General features: G+C 37.2%; 1 protein-coding gene across 2 annotated transcripts in view; it reads left to right on the forward strand.

Annotated features, from left to right (window-relative positions):
- The first annotated feature begins 4,909 nt into the window (after window positions 1-4,909).
- LOC134542778 (protein lin-54 homolog) overlaps window positions 4,910-22,114 on the forward strand; it is a 36,036-nt gene continuing 18,831 nt past the window's right edge. Inside the window, exons 1-6 of one of the 2 annotated variants that reach the window (XM_063387292.1) lie at window positions 4,910-4,991; window positions 5,999-6,846; window positions 11,513-11,761; window positions 13,433-13,672; window positions 14,601-14,720; window positions 17,164-17,340. In XM_063387292.1, coding sequence (XP_063243362.1) covers window positions 4,973-4,991; window positions 5,999-6,846; window positions 11,513-11,761; window positions 13,433-13,672; window positions 14,601-14,720; window positions 17,164-17,340 — 1,653 coding nt within the window. In that variant the 5' untranslated portion in view covers window positions 4,910-4,972. The remainder of the gene's footprint in view (window positions 4,992-5,998; window positions 6,847-11,512; window positions 11,762-13,432; window positions 13,673-14,600; window positions 14,721-17,163; window positions 17,341-22,114) is intronic. The other variant, XM_063387294.1, reaches the window with a different exon arrangement.

The following is a 22,114-nucleotide window of genomic DNA, read 5'->3' on the forward strand; positions in this document are numbered from 1 at the left end:
AGTGCAAAACCTCTACATCTTCTAGAAGCAAGTCAAAATTTTTGGAGAAATTCTTTTGACCTTTTATAATTGTATTTCTTTCGTCATCCTTACATTTCTCTAATATGGTAAATTCCTTCAAATAACTTTTTTTATGCCATTAATTTTTCTTGTGATTTACAGTAAAAAATCCTGTATTAATCAAAATCTTGTCATTTAAATTATTTGAATAAGATGTAAATTATACCCTGCTAAATACTCCTGTAAAATTAAATTAATGAATCGTAGAAAGTGTAGAAAAAAGTAAATAACTTTATTATAAAAATTCCTGTTCTGTGGAAAACGCCTGTTCTATGGAGAATACCCTTTCTATGGTTAAGTCCCAGTCAGATATGCAGATTTGCAGGACTTCAGTTCTTTGATGTTATAATGTTTCTGGTTCAACATGAGTGGCAGAAAGCGGGATGTATGGCTTTCATTTCAACATGCTGAGAACCAAATTAACTAACATAATAATGAAATCTGGTTTAAACAAAAAAAAAAAACAGGTAGTTTGGTTTTTTCCCAATCCTGCTTTCCATAATAGTTTTATGCAACCCATTACAAAATTTATGCTCATGAATGCAAGAAATTCTTTTTCGCTCACTGCTTGCTAGAGTTATAATTTTTTGAGTTGTATGCAGATTAGACTGGTGACAGACAGATGTGGCTAGTTAATGGACCGCACCTGCACCTAGCAAACTGATCTTCCATTGGATCTTCTATTAGTGTGATTAGATTAGTAACAAATATACAAAGGTAAGTTTACCTTTGGGACAATGGTACTCTGTACAGTCTTCACTGTCACAGGTTTTTTTACATCTGTGTGTCTTTTATTAAAAAAAATATTAATATTTGCAAAAAAAAATTATTAATGCCTTTATGACAATCCTGTTTATAAAAATAAATACACTCTACACATTTTTTTAGCAAGAAGAAAAGTTTTGAGAAATTATGATCATTTGTATTTCGCTCATTATCTCTACTTTTCTATGGTATCAGTTATGTCGTCTGAAATTTCTTCAAATACCTAACCATAATCCTTGCTCAACTTGAACCACAAACATCATATAATGATAAACCAGAGAGTTTTAATTCTACCTTTTACTGTAAAGAACTCTGTTATTACTGTCATGACAAAAATGCAAATACACAACAATATAATAAATAATCACTGTTTACTGTAGAACATAAGACTAGAAAATTTCTCCAAATGCCCATTGGAACTTCCCAGCCAGAGCACAGAAAAACTTTTTTTCACCAACGTAACTATTGTAGGTTGTAAAAATTAAATTTGCAAACACAGATACCTATGTGTAATCACAAAATATTTCATATGTTAGCTACAAAAGATTTAAAACAAAAATACAGTAGAATCCTGTTATAATTTTCCCGTTTGTCATATTTCAAGTCCCAAAATTTTCCACATATGGAAAGTGTATTTGTTTCCTGGATATAACATTTCACGTTCATGAATGGTGTATTTCCTGCTTATAATGTTGGCTTTCTAAAATTTAATAAATGAAAAGAAAAAAAAATGTTTTTGAAACCTATTTCAACACACATCCCATCTGTGAAGTTAAGAATTGTGAGAATTTTACAGAAATGTGGCGGTGTCTCTTTAAAACGACATAAAATAGAAGCTGAGAGCACGATGGAATTAAAAAATGTTTGGCTTGGTTAACCAAATTCGAGTATCATGTGTACCCATCAATGGTCTTAACATTAAAAATGTTTAAATAGCTTGATGAGTCCATTGGTAAAAAGTTGAACACTGACTAGTGATAAATTGATATTCCCTACTTAAAATATTTCCCTGTGTGTTTTTTCTTCTCATGCCCCCTTAAAAAATGTTATAACAGGGTTCTGCTGCAATGGGTATCAAATGCGAACATTTCTGCGCTAGAAATCTGTTGAGTAAACCACAAACTACTTGCAGTTAGTGCAGTAAGAAAGTTGGGATGCAGAAGTCCCTACTGGTTAGATAGCAGTAGAACATTTATGCTAAGAATACCCTGGCAATAAAAGGCAATAATAATCAAACAAGTCCAAACTTGGCCACTGTGCTAGATGAGCAGTGTGGTTGAAAGATGGAGATAAAATTTAGAACAGAACAAGCCAGGAGAGAATTTATTAGCATGAAACAATTCTTCATAAGATCAGATTTTAGTGTGCAACTGAGAATGTGAATGATTCGTTGTTACGTGTTCTCTACATTATTGCACGATGTGAAAGATGCTTGAACGAAATCTGGAGGAAAAGAATTGATGCTTTGGAAATGTATCTAAATCACCATCCTTTATGCATACTCTGGGTGCTGAAAATTTTCAAACAAGTTATTCATCGGATGAAGAAGCACAAAAAAAAAAAAAAAGCTGCTCACTATAAAGCAAAGGAAAAATCAATATCTAGGACACATTATGAGAGGTGAGAGATACCAGCTATTGCAGCTAATTATTGAAGGGAACAGACAATGGAAAAAAAAAAACTGGGAAGAGGTAGGATTTGTGGCTAAAGTACATTCAGAAAAAAATTATTCAAAAATAAAATAAAAATAATTAACTTAAAAAAAAAACTACAACTGCATGTCAGAAGAAGCTTTCTACACTGCAACATCATGTCCAGAGCCTGCTATTTGGACTGCCAGCCTCTGTTAGAAGACACATTAAGAAGAAGATGGCCAGAAATGGGTAATGTGGTTGGCCAAATAAAAGAAAATGGACCAGCAAAGTAAAATGCCTCCATCTACCCATGTCCCTACACCATTCCTCCTCCTCCACTCTTTTCATTCGTCTCCGCTTTCCTTTGCTCCTTGAACTGTCTGTTCTTCCCACATCCTCATTGGTCTTCCTTTGGGTCTTCTTCCTGTGTACTTCAACTGCATCATTTTCCTATGCAGCCTCTCTTTCCCATTCTCGGGACATGGCCATACCATCTCATTCTTGCTTTTCCATGATCTCATTCAAGTCCTGTACTGTACTCCTGCTCTTGCTTGCACCATCTCATTCCTGATCCTGTCTCAGTTTGTAACATACTGCTCATAAACTTCATACCTCTTGCTCTGGTCTTCTCAGCATCTCTCTTGTCTACAGTACAAATTCTCTCTCTCTTAGATGACTACTTGCTTGCATTTTAATGGCACCGCCCTCTTCCATGTCAAGTCCCTCACACACTTGTAGAATGAATCTCCTCGTTTCCCCCCCCCCCCCCCCCCTCCCTTCAATACACTTCCTGGATACTTAATAGTTAACAGTGTAATTTCTCTATATGTTTAAAGAGCCACAGTGGTAGAGTGATCATATCATTGCTACCGTACAAAGTGATCCAGGTAGATTTCCAGTGGAGTTGAAACTGAATTTTAAATAAACGAATAACATGGTGGATGTTTCCACGAGTCTGCTGGTTTTCCTGGAGTACTCCCGTCTGCCCCGCCCAATATTCCGTCAACGCTCCATCCTTACGTCTTCATCTCATAATCTCTCGTGACCTTGATTTTGACGAGATGCTAACCCTGAATTCATTCACGATTAATTAAGATTCATAAACCTAAGGTGCCCCAGACAGTAAATTTTTAATGACAGTTTTACAGTTTTGATTTAAAGGATTGGTGATAAGTGACCTGTGTTTTATAAATGAACAGAATTTCTTTGCATCAAATTTAACAAATTTTCATTGAAATTGAATCATTACATTATTTAAAATAAATAAAGTGAGAAGTGGCACAATATGGTATAGAGGTGTAATCAATTGCCTGACACCATGGCAGTAGACTCCTATATTTCAAAGCCCAAAAACATAATATGATGGGTGTTGCCGAGAGCCATTAGGTTTTTATAAAATTCTGCCCCTCCCCCAACTCCTTCAACAACTTACCCCTTGCAATCCAACCTAGAGCAAGATTTGGCTTCTCAGCCAGGAATAACGGGCACCTACAAATACTTCAGAAAGACAATCAATTTGGTGCATAATGCCCCTACCCTAGTTATACCTTCATATGTACTTATTAACGATAGAGCATAGCCACAATCCAGGACAAAACTGGACATTGTTAAATAATAAGCATTTGGAGGTTTTGAAAAGAGGCAGGAGTCTGCACATTTACAAAAGTAAGTCCAAAATTTAAAAGTGTAGTTAAGAGGTGAACAAAATAATATAAATATTTAGCACTTTATTATATGCAGCCTTGGTGTGACTGAGCAGTTTGGAGGTTAAGTAACAAAACAAAATATTCATTAACACCATTAATGCAAATTCATTAAGCTATGTGATTTTGCTCTACCACATGCAGTAAGACATTCATTTAATATAAAACTGCTGTCAAAATAAGTGTAATCATGTTTAACACTATGGTTACGAAGTGACATACGTTATAAACTACAATTATGAATAAATAATGGTAAATTAGATTTTTATTTCTTTTTCAAAGTTATTACCCATTGTTTATTCTCTTCACTCAATAACAATACACAAAATAAGCCAAAGCCTCTTCTGAAATGAACCAGTTTGCGGGAGTACTCAAAAGCAATACTTTAAAAGATTCAAAACTATTAGACACCATTAGCTCTAACCAAATATTGTATTTGCTCTCACCATGAAATAAGAATAAGATTACCACCAAAAATAAAGTACATGCTATTATTGTTGACACATGGCAAATGAAAATATCAACAAGCTAACACGTCAGCCGATTGGTTGTTTTGATCTCTTTCCCGCGGAGAGCATAATATGAGAAATAATTAATTTTATTAATAACTCGAGAATTATATTAAAACCTTCGACTGAAGTTGTTTGGGTTTGGCGACAATTTCTGAGATAAACTCTCTTTTCTGAGTTTTTTTTAATGATAAGTTTAAATTACATTATCAAGAATGACGACCTTTGAGTAGTTCATACGCGGCGGTCGAATGCATTGTGGGATGGTAATGGTGGGCGCGTGATTTTGAACAATTTTGTAATGCCTTCTTCAGATACAGGTAAAAAGGACATATGTTTAATGTAATCGTAAATATTACCCATCGCTAAAGATTTGAATGATTGATATAGTAGTTGTCTTACTGAAAGAAGCATGTGTGTGTCAAATGCATCAATTCCAAAGCCTTGAAATGTGCCACCACCCATTGGCACTTGTGTTAGAGCTGAATTTTTGGTCTTGTATTGTAGGTTATCTTATTTAAAGAGCCGTATAACTTTTGTATATGAGTCTGCATAATACGGACTTGCCAGTGATGAATATTTTATACGACTGAAGGTGTTATCAGCTTTGTTTCCAGTCATTTAAGTGGACGGGTGAGCTAGAATTTTTCAAATTTCCCTGCTTTGCTGGCAGAAAATGGCGCGTCATTTGAGCTCGCCTGCGTTGTTAGCCTTGCGTAAATGGCGCTTATATGTGGCTTGTTTCGGAAGTCGATACGAATGTTATTTCCTGATTTTCAATTCAAAAACATTTCGCTTGTTCAAAATGGGAACCAGAACATTGTCAGTACAGTAAAGTATGCACTCTCGCCTTTGATAAGTAACAAGAGTAGTAAATTGCGCACAGAAGTAGCACATTTCTTGATGTACTACTGCCTAGCTTCAAAGTTTGAGTTATGAAATATTGTTTCAAATATTATAAATAAAATTGCCTTTTTAAAACGTATTTTTAATTAATGATTAAAATATGTGTCAGAAGTTCAGTATCAACACATTTTTAACTATGCGTTTTTCCTGTGTAAGTTTCGTGAGTTGGGCGCTAAGAATAGATTAAATTATACGAATTATGTCAAATTTCAATATTCTCGTTTAAATTCAATTCGCTTCTATACTAACATAACCTCAATTATGTGTGTTACTAGTAAATAAGCCTGTATTTTAATGATCAGAAGTCATTGATACATCCCTAAACCCCTCAATTACCCTTTCCAGTTTCTCTCTTGTTTTGTGGAATACAAGGTTGTAGGCAGCTACCTAATACCACGTGTATTGTGTGTTGTGTGTGAAGGTGGGGCCAAGTCCCTTCCTGGAGTGAGAGCAATTGCTGAAACACTCGAGTTGGAAGGTGCCACACTCGGAGATGGAGACCTAACTGCCTTCGCACTTCAGACCACCGACGACCGGTTCACGTCGTCCGAGCTGGAGACATTGGCGAACATCGAGGCGGAACTAGAGTGCCTGAGCACGGAAGTGGAGGTGGACAGCCTGGGCTGCAGGGGCGATGAGCTGGTCGTGGAGAGCGAGGAGCAAGTGGTGTTGACCTCCGCAGTGGACGGACATGGGCAGGAGGTCATGCCGAAGGAAGAGGTCGTGGAGTCCATCTTGCCCGACTTGGAGGATTCTGCGCAAGAGGAAGAAGCACTAGACATCAAGGACATGGGTGTGCCCGCGTCGCCGTCGGACATAATGACCATGCTCCAGGGGCAGTCTCCTCTGCAACATCAGATGTTGGTGACGAGCAGCTCCAACAACTTCACGCACGCAGACTTGATTTCGAAACCTTCCCAAGTACCTGGTTCGTCCATCGTTGTCATACAGTCCCCGGCGGCGACCAGCTCGGGCGAGCTGATCGTGAGTGCGTCGCCCAACATGACAGTGAGTGGGGGCCAACTCTTGGGGGGCAAGCTGTCCGTGCTTCCGAACAACTTGGCGGTCGGTTCTGCCGCTCATTTTCACACGCTAGGGCAGACGTTAGTGAGTGCTAAGGCTGCGGATGGCAGCATTGTGCATTTTCCCAGAACAGCTGTCACCCGGACCACAGGTTCGACGACCGTTAACGCATCTCTGCCGGGCATCAAGCCAATTCAGACGACAGTCAAGAGACCTGCCTCTAATACAAGTGGGGTCCTCAGGAATGTAAGTTTTTATCTGTTCATTTGGATTGCCTTATTTAGTTATGATAGTCATAGAGTCTTTTTTTAATTGAGACATTAAGAAAGTTGTACATTAAGTAATGGGGAGGGGGCTAAACTAAATTATTTGTCCTAGGCTCTAAGTTTGTATTGATGGCCCACAAGTCCCAACCCTACCTTGTGAATCTGCCCATTTAAATTTTTGAATTAACTCAGCAAGATAATTTTAATTATTAATTTTTTATTAGCACCAATTCCTAATAACATGATATAATTCAATGTGGATGAGTGTTATGCCAAACTGGACGGTTTTTGGGGTAACCTGGCTAGCTTGGTTTTTTTATGAGGTGAATTATTTTTAGATGCTTTTCTGGATGTGCTCTATAAATGCAACTAGGATCGAGTAAATAATGGACAAAAGGCTCTAAAAACTGAACTAAATTGCTAACTATTTTGTTTAAAGAGATGTATCACTTTATTTTCCTGTGCTGAACATTTACTAACTTTTTTGAATGATAAAAGTATCTATATGGTGGTACATTAGGAAAGTGAAGCTTAAAATTAAAGTAAAAGAAAATAACTTCTCAGAACCCAGCTAATCCTTCATAAGGAAACAATAGGCGACCAAAGAGAATTATAGGACAATTTTTCTTGGCATGCCCAAACCATAGCATAGTTGAAAAAGAGGTTTACCTAACAGGCATAACTTATCCTCACCTGCTACTTTAACGTGGCCACGGATACAAATGTAATGGGGTCAGAATTGTAAGACGAGGATCCATCTCAGCAAGCCCACTGCAGATAAAGCCTTATTCTCTGTGTGATGTGCAGTCCTCAGCCAGATTGACCCACTGCAGTTGAGTGGTCACCCCAGATTTTTTAAAAGACGTTGCTGTGAGCCTGTGGGTTTTCTTGGGGTACTCCAGTTTCCCCTGCCCACTCGTTCCATCTCAACACCCCCCGTCGTCTCTTCATGACGTATCAGGGTGTACGCAGACACGGAAAACACAGGGAATAGAAAAGATTTGCTGTAAACCTGGAAAACACTGGGAAAATGGTTATATATTTGTTACAAATTAGTATCGTTAATTTTTCTTTATGTCTGTCTTAATGTTTTAAAACTGATAATGTGCAGGGTTCTTATGCCTCCTTAATATCCATAAAAATTCCTTAATTGAATGAGGGCCCTTAAAAATCTTAAATTTTACTAACAATTCCTTAAATCATTGATAAAGACTGATTCCGTGCAAGTAATGGATAAAAACAGTATTTTGATGTTATGTTGATGTCCAACTTGGCAGTTACGCTGTGCGCATGCACAGTACAACTACCACTTTTTAGGCCATGTGATTAGATTTTATGTTTAAAAACTTGAGAATTTGTTTTTCATAAATAAAAGTTCATCTTCAAATTTAAAAGGTGGGTTTAAACTATTTTTGAAGTAATCAACAAAAAAAAAATTTTTGTGCATTAACTATTTAATTTTGCTGTTTTCTTGAAGGATTTTGTAATAATTCAAATGATTTTCTACCTCTGGATAGTGGTGAAGGTGATGAAGTTAAGGGGAATTTAAGAAATCTTTAATTTTCGTTAGCACAACAGGGTATTAACCATGTTTGTGTTTTAATAATCTGTATTAGAACATTTATAAAATGTAAGGAAGAGAAACCACTGCGTATTGATTTGAAGCAGAGTCTGATGTCTATTGTTATTTTCCTGACCAGAATAAATATGTATCGTTTAAAAGTTTGATCAAACATATATATTAATTTTCTTTTTAAGATTGGCAGTGTTGGTTATATAATTTTTTTGGAAATGATACCAGTGCAAACTTTAAATTTTTTTAGGAAAACCCCTTTTATATTCAATTCTGCTGTGTGTTATAATATAGGCGTACCTGTTTATTGCCAGATAGATTGATGAGACAGGAAAAATAATGTTAAGTAAGACATGGAACACTCAGGGAAATTGACTGAAGTAAGGGTGTGGGAACCCTGCGTATATGTCTACGAGATATTAAGCTATAATTGATTATTCAGTCCTCATTCAGAATCATGAGAAATACGAATCATATTAATATGCAGATGATGTACGGTTATGCAGATATTTATTTTGATTCTTACATTTTTAATAACCACAGATAGATATCAACAGTTCTGTGTTGTGTAGTAACTCTGCCTTTATTCGTGTCATATTTTTCTGGTGAAAACTAAATAAAATTTGGAACTGAAATGGAAATTTGTATAATAGACACATTTAAATAATATGTACAACGTGGAATCCAATGGGCTAGTATCTTCCGCAGTCCAAGATAAAGTTGAATCATCTCCAACAGCCAACTGCTGATTGTCAATTTGCACTTTGCGAATTCACATGACTGTAACAGTATGCATTTCTTCTTTGCCTGTAGTGTGCAACTGCTGACTACAGATTTTGCATAAGGCCCAACCTAGCTGCTGGAATGATGTAAGTCAAATATTATTGAAAATAAATATGCAGTATAGAGAATTTTTCATATCTGTAAATCATCAGACTATTAACACGTTTAGTAGAAAAAAAAATGGTGTGTATTAAATTAATCTGTCACGTGAATTATATTGCAGCATGCTTCAATCCATGCTTTTAAAACAAACTATTAAATTTACTCATAGTTTCTCTTTATATGAAAACATGTTTTAGGCTGTCTGATGACAACTTTTGAAATACCTTGCATTTATCAAACAGTTATAGCTAAAACAAATTTCTTTAATTCGTACAAAACCTTTCCAACTTGTTTAGGACCTTGCTGCATTCCACCAGTGGAGGTGGAGGCCATAAGACGTTCGACTCACATTCCAACAGACTCTGATTTTGATCCAGGCCAGGCCATTCTGATTTTGGATTCCTGTGGTTTCTTGAGATCACTTCAGACTGGGAAGGCTTCTTTCTATATGCCGTGGCAATTTTCTTTCTTATATTCCCGTATCTGTGGCATCATGTGTTCTAATTAGGGACAACATTATATGTCAAATGGTGATAAAACTGTAATAACATGGAAAGTCATATCAGTAGACTGTATAACACCAAAATGCGAGTTAATACATTATATACCACCAAAATGCAAGAATTAAGCCCCATTCAATCAAAAAAATTTAAATCACAAAAATAAAAGTAATCTTATAATATTTGAAATTCAAGAAATGTCATTATTTCTTTAAAACTGTGTTTTTAAGTCATCATGTATATTAAAATTTTAGATGGTATTGCTAATTTATTGTAAGGAATTTTGATATTGCTATTAAAATTCAAATAAGTGTGTTCACGTTATGTAGTGAATAGGGCTATGCAGTTAAAAGCCAAATGTTTTATATTTCACGTGTGTCTGTAGTAAAAGGGCCGGCGTGGGTTCCTGGGGATATTGCCTGGCTTGCCCGGACTTGGAGCCTCCACTGGTAATGATGTACCATTGCAGTATCATTTTGCGTAGTACACCTTGGTCGGTCACACCATGGTACTGCCCCCCATGATGATGGCTGGGAATTATAACAAGTCTCCCAGCCTATCACACCATCATTAGGGGCTTGTATTTTTAGTGAAAAGATTTTGAGACTAGCCGGTGCGTGAGAACACTGTAGCATCGTCATTGTTTCATGATTGGTTAAGTTTCTTTCAGGTACGTGTGTTCTGTCTGCATGCTGATCAGCAATTATGTGTGGAATGCATCCCGAATGGCTTGGCCGATGGCCCCCAATCACGAGCAAGAAACTGCTGGCATGAACAAACCATACTTGCAGTCACCCCTGCTTTAGAAATTTTTTCCCAAAAGATATATGCCCCTACATATGTAACGTACAAGGTATTTTGTGATATTACAAATAGTTTTCTACCTCTTGATAGTGGCGAAGGCAATGAAGTAAAGGGGTCCTTAAATACTCTTTAATTATTGTACAAGAAAACGGGTATGAACCATGTGTTAACTTTCTAACTCATATTAATTTTGTTTTATTTTATAGAAAAAGACCTTGTGGTATGAAATATAGTTTCAAGCAAATTATATCGAAAGGTTCTGGAAAAGTCCTGACTGTGTGTGTGTGTGGACGCACTGTATGAGCGTAACTTGCAGCACTGTGCCACCTCGTTAGTGATACTGAGTAAAGCATGGTGAGTTTGGCGGCGCCTTTGAATATATATACTATATAGAAGTTGCCAGCCCAGGTTAAAATTTCTAATACGGTTTTGAGGTAGTTGGTTGATTCACCGCTGCAATCGCCACACATCTCTAGGGCATCGACTTGTGGTGGTCCCTAGCGGACAAGTGTCGGAACTCTTCAAACACCCCTTCCCCCTCCCGCTGAACGACCTTTGAGCTGCAGTGAATGATGGGTGGGGGATTCGGGGAATGACAGCAGGCGACAGTGCTGCGCTCTAACGTGTAAATAACAACTAAGACGATACAGGGCGTCACAGCGGTGCCCTGCAGCGGTGAAGTTCCCAAGCTGCTCATCATGCGCTCCTGAAAAAACGTAGAGTAAATCCTATCCACTCGCGACTTCTATATGGTATATATATTCAAAGGCGGTGCTGTCAGCGGTTGTGGTTGCGCCGCGGCAGGTGTACACCAAGGTGGTGATGTCGAGTGAAGCATGGTGAGGTTGGCAGCGCTGTCAGCGGTTGTGGTTGCCCTGCGGCAGGTGTACACCAAGGTGATGATCGCGGGCAGCCAGTCGGGCCAGCAGGGCCAGCCCATCATGATCGCCACGGCGCAGGCCGCCCCCGACGGCTTCCCCTCGGGCCACCCGCTCAAGATCATCACCAGCACGGGGCAGAACGCCATCCTGGGCAGCCCGCCCAAGGCCATCACGCTGGCCCAGGCGCAGCAGATGGGGCTGCTGTCGCCCTCCAAGTCCCAGCAGATCCTGCCGTCCACGCCGTCCAAGCAGGTACCTGCCCCGGCGTTTTAACAGGCAGGGCGACTGGATTCTGCCGAGATACAGCAGTTTCGAAAACACCTGCCAATGTTGTTGTACGGAAATGACTGGGTCCAAGAAACCAACAAGAGTATTTAAAATTTTAATATGTTAACTACTGATAATTATTAAAAAAAAATATATAAAAGTATAACTGCTCTCAAAAGTTTTATTTTTATCACTGTTTCCTAGATTTTGTGCCTGGCTCCTAAACTTTTCAGAGCTTGTTGGCTCGGCCTCGCCTGTTATCTCGCGTTTTCAAACAAACAGTGGAGCTCTACCTAGTTGCACTAATTATCCAGCTGTGGAAACATTTAATAATTAACTCCTAAAGACTGCTATGTGAATTTAAATGGATGAAAGTCTGATGGGAGTCAATAAAGCATCCACGATGAACAGAAAAAACACAATCGGATAAGAAAAACTTAGTACGGAACTAACATAGTCTTAGATTTGCAACAAATGAATGTCATAAATGAACGTAGGCTGTTGCAGTTCTCTTTTGTATCCAGTGTTCTTGCCGTTCTGTTGTCCTTCGTTGTTGAGTTTCATTGTGTTCTCTGTCTTTGAAATGTATTACTCTTGCTATTTTGTTTTTACTGTTATATTGTGCTGCCAAATATTTTACAATAATCATTTACAAAAGTATTGGCAAGTATATATTTAATGTGCTGCTGCTGTCAGCTGTGTAAACGGCTGTAAATATGTTTTAATTCAAATAATTTTTTTTTTTCCAAACCAGCACCATTTAGCAGAATTCATTACATATGTAACACATGTTAAATCTGTTACCGACTCATTTCCGTTACCCTGTGATTGTGATATTACTCTATCAGCTGTAAAAAGTTTCACTTAAAAAAAAAAAAGTAAGCAAGTCTTTCTGTACTTGCCCCAGAGATGTATACACCTAACATCTGTAACGAGCAAATTCACGTGTTCTCATGTTGCAAATACACTTATAATTTGAAAATTGGACACAAAATTTTACGTAGAATTCTTCTAAATAATGCAGAACGTGATAAGTATATGCATATTGTGTTTTTTTCAACTACATTTCTTGTCTTGAATCACGTTTAGTTTCCACACCTACCACTAGAATTTGCTGCTAGCAACTACATTGACTATAGAATCGTTTGATTGGCAGTCCGGAATGTCAAACTTTATAATGAAACGGCTCCAGTAACAGCGAAAAAATTTTGAAAAAAATATGAAACCCCGGCTTTGCACCTGATTTTCGACCATGAGTTTTTATTAAAATACTGCCCCATCTTGTTAAAATTCATGAAACAGTTGATACTATAATGTTTTCCTTTGTCTTTTGTTAACTTAAGTTCATGTCATCCGCACACAAATGGCAGCTCCATGGTCACAGATTTCTTTTAGATGTAATTTCCAATACATTCACCAAATGTATAGCGAGACCTAAAATGTTTCATTTAATGTGTTTTACAAAATGTTAGACATTTACCAGTATTTTTCTCGGGAATGATGGAAGAATATTTAGCTGTCAACAAAAAAAAAATTGATAAAGTTGCCCGTTGGTAAACTGCACTCTTTTGTGGGATACACGTCGCCATTGGTGTGCCGGATCTCAGGTTGATACACAGCGATTGCCATGCATCTGTGTTGTCGTGTGTCTCGCAGCAGAGCATCGTCGTGAACAAGATGGCGCAGTCGCCCGCGAAGCCGTCGGCCAAGATCACGCTGGTGGCGGCGGGGGGCGCCGGCGCCAAGCCGCCGGCCAAGATCCTGCCGGCGCCCGCGAGCGGCGTGGCGCAGCTGAGGCCCGGCACGGTGGCGAGCCTGTCCGTGGCGACGGCCACCACGCCCACGCCCACCACCGTCCGGCCGCTGATGAGCCCCCAGAAGGTGATCATCCGCCAGGTGAGCCCGCCACGACGGGTGTGGCTGTGCAGTAGCGGATCCACAGGGGGGTGGGGGGGCCTAAAGGGGCTGAAGCCCCCTCCAAAAGCATCTGGGTCCATTATTGTTTTAATGTCTGCCTTGATAAAGCCTAGCCTCAGCTGGGTCAAACCCCTCCCAAACCAAAATCCTGGATCCGCCACTGTAGCCGTGTCGAACCGAGACTACAGTGCGGAGTAAATGGCGACCTTTGTTTTGCCAGTCTGATACTGCTTGGCTAGTTAACATAAAAAAAAATCTTATTTGGTATACCATAGATAATTATTATGAGTATTAATATATTTTTTTTTTCAATATTACTATTTATCGATTTTTCTTAAATCATAAACTAGATATCCGTTAACATTATTATTGTTGTTACAGTTGTAAATATTTACTTGGTGATTCACCGATATAATCTTTCAGTAAAATAATAAAGCTGAAAGAATTGTTTATATAATGATTGGCAGTATGCAGTGAATAATTTTGACATGAAGAATAGTTTAGGCAAGTTTATTTTTTTTTTTAAATCAGAATGTGATCTGTATGTTACATCAGCTTCATTTATGCCCGCTGCAAGGGAACTCATTACAAATAAATGTAGGTATGTAAGAATGGACCAGGTGAATTCCCTGGTTCGATGAACTAAAAGACCTGGCTTACTGAACGGTTACACTAGTTTAAATGAACAAGTTAAGTTATAGCCATATTTGAAAGAAAAAAAGTTAATTGAAAGAAATAAAATTAATTCTAAATATTAATTATTTCACAGGAGAAAAGCTACTTGTTGTAGTTGGTAACTGTGAATTACAAGGCATTGCGTTAAATTTTAAATGATCTGTGTTTGGGTCACAGTTGCTAATTCACTGCACTCATCCTGAAATGTTTGTCGGGGCCTGTGTCGTCACAGGGGGCTCTAAAGCCGGGCACCGTGCTGACCACCACGTCGGGGCAGATGATACGGATACCAGCCACGCAGAACGCAGTGGGGTCGGCGGGAACACTCGCTCAGTTTTCAGGAGGCAAGCAGGTGAGCCAGAGTCAAAACAACATTTCCTTGTATTGTGTTGTATATAATATGTAGCGTGAAAGTTTTAGTTTATTATAATTATTATTGTTGTTGTTAAGAAATTCGTAAAAAAAAAATTTTGAGATATGCTGTACTGTAATTTTTCTTTATATTCAAGAACTATTCCATGTTTAAATTATAATACTATAAGAAAATGAGAAAAACAATTATTTTAAATTTTATGTCAGCTGGGAGTGCATATAATTATTATGTTGAGTTACTTATTATAATTTATATCATTCAGGGTTTTAATGTTATGAAGAGAGAAAAAAGGAAAATGTTATACAAAATCTTAAAAAATTCATTTAAAACCTAATGTGCAGCAGAGTAGGAAAACCACAGTAACAATTCTCAAGTTTTTAGCAGTTGTGTGAATGGAAATAAACTTCTCTGGTTAGACTAGACACACAGTTATAATAATTATCAACACACAGTAGTAATGTTTCAGATCCCAATTTTCTTGAAATTCAATCACAATTAGTAATTTGAAAAAAATATATATATTGTACTGGAAATAAAAAAAAATATAAAAAAATTAAAAATGAGGTTAAAACATTCTACCATTTAAATGTTCTTTTCACGAACTGAGTTTACCGAATCAATAGATATTGTTACGAGTATAGTACGGGGGAGAACTGGGTTCGTAAATGTTAGCCCAATTAAATTTTAATTCATTTTTATTATTTACTAATATTTACATTCCTTATAAATAATTGTACTTAAAAATGTCCAATCACCATTCACTGGCACTTAAAACTGTTTATTCAGAAGTCACTCAATGTCTGTCAAGTTCCACAGTTTGCACTCCTCGCTGGAGGTAGGCTCGACAGTGGTTCGCCCCCTTACATCGTGCCTGTCCACACACACAGTCCTGCAGCACTCGGTTGCACTTTCATTAATCCTGTCACTCCCATGTCGTGCCACTCTCGAGGGGGTCTCTCCACTTCTTTGCCGATGCTGCACTTCCCTTCACTTGCGGAACTCTCCGAACTCTCAGAACTTTTTGCGGAGGCCGGCGTCCGTGCTTACGTACTAGGATATTCATGAAACCCGGTAGAGATGAAAGACGGGTGATCTGCGGACTTCTGGGGCGCGTCTCAACAGGGTCCCTGATGGCGAGGCTGTGTTGAATGAGAAATGGAAAAGCAGGAACCAGGAACTCAAATGTCTGCAACTCCTCCGCGTGGCTGAGGACCATCAGTTATGGGTAGGGCTGATCAAAGACACTGGACAAGGAGCAGCAGAAGCAGGACGACTGGGGCGTCACGTCAGTCTGGCAACAGTGGGTGGCATTTGGTTTTGTTACTGCAGTCTAAAAGTGTGGGACAGGACTAGAAAATATTTCAAAAGATAGTCGATATAAATATCAGACCTGCCAACTCTCACGATTTTGGCATGAGGCTCACGATTTTAAGGTCCAACTCACGCCCTCACGCCAAAATAGTGTTTCCTCACGATTTTTCGGGGCCCCTATATTTTGTTTGTAAAAGTTACAAAACAAGTTTTACGAAAGCTTACAGTAACGAGTTTCCATCAATAGTCGAGTCATGTAAAGGAAGCAACTTCACATTTTGTAGCATGTGTCGTGCTGATTTTTCTATCTCGCATAGTGGAAGAGGAGACATTGTGAAACATGTCTCTACAAAAAAAACATAACAAACACGTGAAGTGTATTGATTCCAATAAAAATTAAATTTTGCTGTGAACAGTGATGAAAGTGGTACCCGAGCAGAATGTTATTTTACATCTTTCATAGTTGCGGCCCTGCATGATCACTACACGATAGCGCTAAGTTATGTTCAACTGAATTAAATCTGCAAACCTATAATTTGTTGAAATAAATTTTGAAGCAGAGACCATGTAACATATGCACAGGTATGTCACTTAAATTTTAAAGATTCTCATTTTTTTTTTATATCTAACATGTATTTGTGGGCCTGAAAATTTTTATCGAGTACCCAGGGCCGGTGCAAGGTAAATTGGCACCCTAGGCGAAAAACCTTAATCCCCCCCTCCGGTCGGACACCCCAAAAAATTTTTTCCTTGCCTCAAAATACATCACGTAAGCCTAAGATTTTGTCAACAATCAAATGTAAGCAGGCTTGTGTTTTTTTTTTTTTTTACTTTTTTACTTATTACTATTACAAATCATAAACATGTTACAGTGGACTTTAAATTATTACTTATATCAATATAAACATTCCAAACTGTTACAAAAATCCATTTTCATCTAGTTTCAATAATCGTTAAACATATTATATGAGCTGTTGTGTGTCGTACTGCGCCGCCCCCAGCTACTTGGTTGCCTAGTTCGCCTGTATGGACGCGCCGGCCCTGCGAGGACCTCATGATTTGTTTAATTTGAATGTCGGCAGGTCTGAAAATGTGTAAATGTGGACTTCAGTTGCAGTTTGTCAGGATGGTGAGCGCGACCTCTGCGCCGGGCGCCGTGAAGGCCACGGCGAGCTCTGCCGTGGCGACGAGCGCGGCCGGCCAGGTGGCGTCGGCGGCGCTGCGCTCCCAGCCCCAGGCCGTGAAGGTGGTCCCGATAGCCCCAGCAACGACCACCGCTGTGCGCACCGTAAGCAGGACGTCCACAAGGAAAAAAAAAAATATTTCGTACCAACTTAGGCGAGAAAAAAAGTACCAGATTCGAAGGGGAAAAAAAGTACTTAAATTTATAATTTGTTACGGTTTTTTTTTAACAATTTAGGAAGTCATTATGACATTGCAATGCTCGAACTTAAAATATCACACCACACACACATACATACATTCCATAGTTTTTAAAAATAATTACACTTAATAATAAAACAAATTGAAGTTCGTACTAACCTAGCCGAGAAAAAAGTACTAGATATGAAGGAAAAAAAAGGTACTAAAATTATAATTTGTTATGGTTTTTTTAACAATTTAGGAAGTTTTCATGACATTGCAATGCAAAATATCACACCACACACACACACATACATTCCATAGTTTTTAAAAATAATTACGCTTAATAACGACTACCGCCGTGCGCACCGTAAGCAGGATGTCCACAAGGAAAAAATATTTCGTACCAACTTAGGCGAGAAAAAAATTACTAGATTCGAAAGAAAAAAAAGTACTAAATTTATAATTTGTTATGGTTTTTTCAACAATTTAGGAAGTTATTATGACATTGCAATGCTCAAACTTAAATATATCACACCACACACACATACATTCCATAGTTTTTTAAAAATAATTACGCTTAATAATAAAACAAATTGGAGTTACTATAATATTATTATATTAAAGAAAAAATGTACTAGATCTGTACCAGACCACTAAAAAAGTTATAAAAGTACTAGATCTAGTACGAAAGTACTAACTGTGGACACCCTGACCGTAAGACCCTGTCCTCGCGCAATATATGTTTGGAGCATGGTGATGGCGAGGAGGCTGGTTTGAATCTTCGACCGTCGACGTGGCATGTGACTAGGGCGTTCTGGGCGAGATGAATCTGCATTTGGTTCACTGTAGCCTTTTGCCGTATGAAGGTGAAGGTTCTACTCAACCCAACTTCCTGAACCCAGGAAGGAAATTAACAAGTGAAAAACCCTAGACGCGCTGGAAATCAAACCAGGGGTGAATAATTTTGTCAGGCCCCCTTCCCATTGCTTAACTTATAAAATTTTCAAACTGCACATAAAAAGAAATTACTGCAAGTCATTAACTGTAAATGTGATCTGTAAATATTGCATTACTTGTAGGGATGGGACGAATCCACATTTTGGTCGAATCCGAATCCTTGTTCGAATCCTCAGTGTTTGTCATCGAATCTCGAATCCCAGTCCCACACTAAACTTCACATGTTATTAAAAAAAATCACACATTTATTTTAAAAAATTACATAGGCCTATGTATTAAAAAAAATCACATGTGTATTTATAAAATTATAAAATAAGTGCATAGTGTATACACCTGATATAAAATAGAGACAAATAACCTCAAAAACTACACACGTAAGTTTGCATCTGTCTAATTCTCTGTTAAATTAATCCTCCCTATGTTTTCAATAAAATACGTTTGTATAACAGACACCATTTTATAAAAGTTACGTTTTTTTTGCAATGTTATATTATTGAATGTTGGAAATGATTGAGTAGTTATGCTAATTAACAAAATGCAGCATAGTTTATCTTATGTTTGTGCTATTTCCGATACCTTCATAATATAGTTTAGGTATACAATTTTCTAGAGCTGGACGAACCTCAGTTCTCTGGTTTCGAACCGAACCGAACTGAATCAAACCATAGGAAAAAAATTTCGGTAAATATTTACTTGGGCGGTATTTCCGAAAAAAAAATGTTAAAAATCCGAAAATACCTTTATTTTATGCTCTTCAACTTCCTCTTTTCATTAAAAGTGGCGGAGGTAAGAAATTCCAAATACTTTAGAAGATATCGAATTTTTAAATTTCATCATATGTAGTTGAGCGGTATTTGCGAAAATAAATGTTAAAAATCCGAAAATACCTGTATCATATGCTCTTCAACTTCCTCTTTTCATTAAAAGCGGCGGAGATAAGAAATTCCAAATACTTTAGGAGATATCGAATTTTTTAATTTTGCAATACAAGACCTGTGGAACCATTCGAGCGGCGCCATTTTTGTTATTTTGCTGTGTGTTCGTGAATACGTGAATCGTGAATGCGTAATTAATAAAATGGTTGATTAGGTCAGGTCAGTTACATTATTAATACTTTCAAACTAAGCCGACATTAAAAAATATTTTGTGAATTAATTTTAATGGCTGTTTAGTTTTAAAATATTTATAATGTAACTGACCTGACCAAACAAACCCGGACAGACGGTGAACAGTAAACTAAAATGGTCGATTAGGTCAGGTCAGTTACATTATAAATACTTTCAAACTAAGGTGATATTAAAAATAATGTGAATTAATTTTAATTATTCTTTAGTTTTAAATTATTTATAATGTAACTGACCTTACCTAACAAACCCGTAACAAAGGATGTACAGTAACAACTCACGTAAATTTTTTTGTTACTTATTACTTGCGCAACAATATCAAAATAACAAATAAGACTTTAAAATTAGAAACGTTAAAAACTCACCAAGTTGGAGGCGGTAATTAAACACCGTTTTAAACAATAATTGAACTAAATAATCACGTATTAGTTCATTTGAATTCTGGCCTATCACGAACAATCACGTGACATCATTATCCAATAAAAAAAATAGATACTCGTACGTAAACAAGAAACAATGGTGCACGCACGCCACAGGAATGAGCTGGTTTTGTGCTGAAATTTAAAAATTCAATATCTCCTAAAGTATTTGGAATTTCTAATCTCCGCCGATTTTAATGAAAAGAGGAAGTTGAAGAGCATAAAATAAAGGTATTTTCGGATTTTTAACATTTTTTTTCGGAAATACCGCCCAAGTAAATATTTACCAAAATTTCGAGCCGAACTGAACCTCATACAGAAATTAATTGTTTTCAATTAAAATGAATCGGCCACCAGCATTTTGGTCTTTCACTGAATGGTGAGAACGAAAGGTTCTCCAGCCATATGTAAATTTAAAACATTATATAGGTTAGCTTTATTAAAACATTGCAAAACATTTTATAAGTCAAGTTTATGCAATAAATAATGAAGGAAATAAAACAGTTTATAGAAAATCATTTTGCATTTAATTTCTTTATATATATATATATATATATATATATATATATATATATATATATATATATATATATACACACATATACACACACATACACACACTCTCTCTCTCTCTCTTTTAATTCATGAATAAGTTCCATCTAAATTTCAAAAAGACTATCTTCCTTTTTCAGTGTACACTAACCTTCATTAAAAAAATATATATTATTATAAAGATGACGAACATTCAGCATAAGGCCACATAACATATTTTTGTGGTAGACATAACCTAACATTTTTAATAAGTAAAACTTTTTAATAGGACATTAAAAAAAAAGTCGAATGTGAATTAAGTTACCTATCTACATTACAAAACTCGCTGACTGCAGTTGCTGTTTTCTTGGAAGAATGCTGCTCGTCAGAAGAAACTTTAAACATTTTTTGGGGTGGTTCTGGGTCATATGGGTCAACATTATATTTTCTCCATTTGGAAAACTTAAACGACGTAAACCTGCTCATCGCAAATGACCTCAAGAACAATAATATTGTAAACGTAACGTAAGAAGTGTGGTTATAGAAATTTGCGTCGGAAAAAAGAAAACACGAGAAATAATGATGGCTGCCGCGACTACGCTAGTCAACTTAGTACCGTACTGTAAAATTTACTGGCCAGTACTTTTAATACACAAGATTAAATTATTATTTTCAGTACCTGACTGTTATAACCAAAAAGGTCAAAGAAAATAAATACATCCCAGTAATTTACGTAATCATTTCCTACCGCATTTGTCTTGTGTTAACTTGATCACGTTAGTTTTGCCGAAATACGAGAGTTCTCGTACATGCGCTTTAGTTTAACGTATGGGGTACGCAATCTTTGGTGATTTCACAATACTTCTCGTACACGCACTATAGTTAAAGCTATAATAGACGATACCTTTGGCATTTGTACGATAGTTTATATTACGTAGTACGAGAAATGCATACAAAAATCTCTAAAGTAAACAAAAAACAAAGCGCGCCTATATGAAAAAAAATGCTATGCGAGTTATGCGACGATTAATAATTTTTTTTTTTACTTTGTCTGCGCTTGAAACTGTTGAGGCGACGATTATGCGATAAAAGTCGGAATATTACAAGTAATGGAATTTTGTTGTGCTGTTTTGTGAATGGTCTCAAATGGGGGTTAGAAAATTAGAAAAACGTAATTTTTTTTAAACGAACGTACGGTTTTTCGAATATATTTTAAGAGGTTTCGAACCGAACCAAACGTAAGGGTTCAGTTCGGTTCTAAATTTTCGAACTTCGCCCAGCACTATAATTTCAATTACTACCTAAAACTCTTAAAAACCCACCTCGAATCCTACCTCGAATCCCTCCTCGGATCCTACGAATCCTCGAATCCATAGGATTCGGTATATTCGACGAATCCAAGATTCGAAAATCCCATCCCTAATTACTTGTAATGTTTTCAATGAGGTTTATTATCAATAGAAATGTAATTTTTGTTCTGTCAAGAGTAAACACAAGCATAAAAAATATTTCGGAACTCGACCACTCCCTTGGTGCTCATAATTTCATCGCAGGAAAAATAAAATATCGCAATCAGGGTTTAAAAAGTCAGGAAACGTTTCAGTGATGGGTCAGACCCCAATTTTCTCAGAACTGAATCTTGAATTTGAATCCCAAAGAATATCTC

This window comes from Bacillus rossius (genome assembly GCF_032445375.1).
Source record: "Bacillus rossius redtenbacheri isolate Brsri chromosome 9 unlocalized genomic scaffold, Brsri_v3 Brsri_v3_scf9_2, whole genome shotgun sequence".
In the NCBI taxonomy this organism is placed as follows: domain Eukaryota; kingdom Metazoa; phylum Arthropoda; class Insecta; order Phasmatodea; family Bacillidae; genus Bacillus; species Bacillus rossius.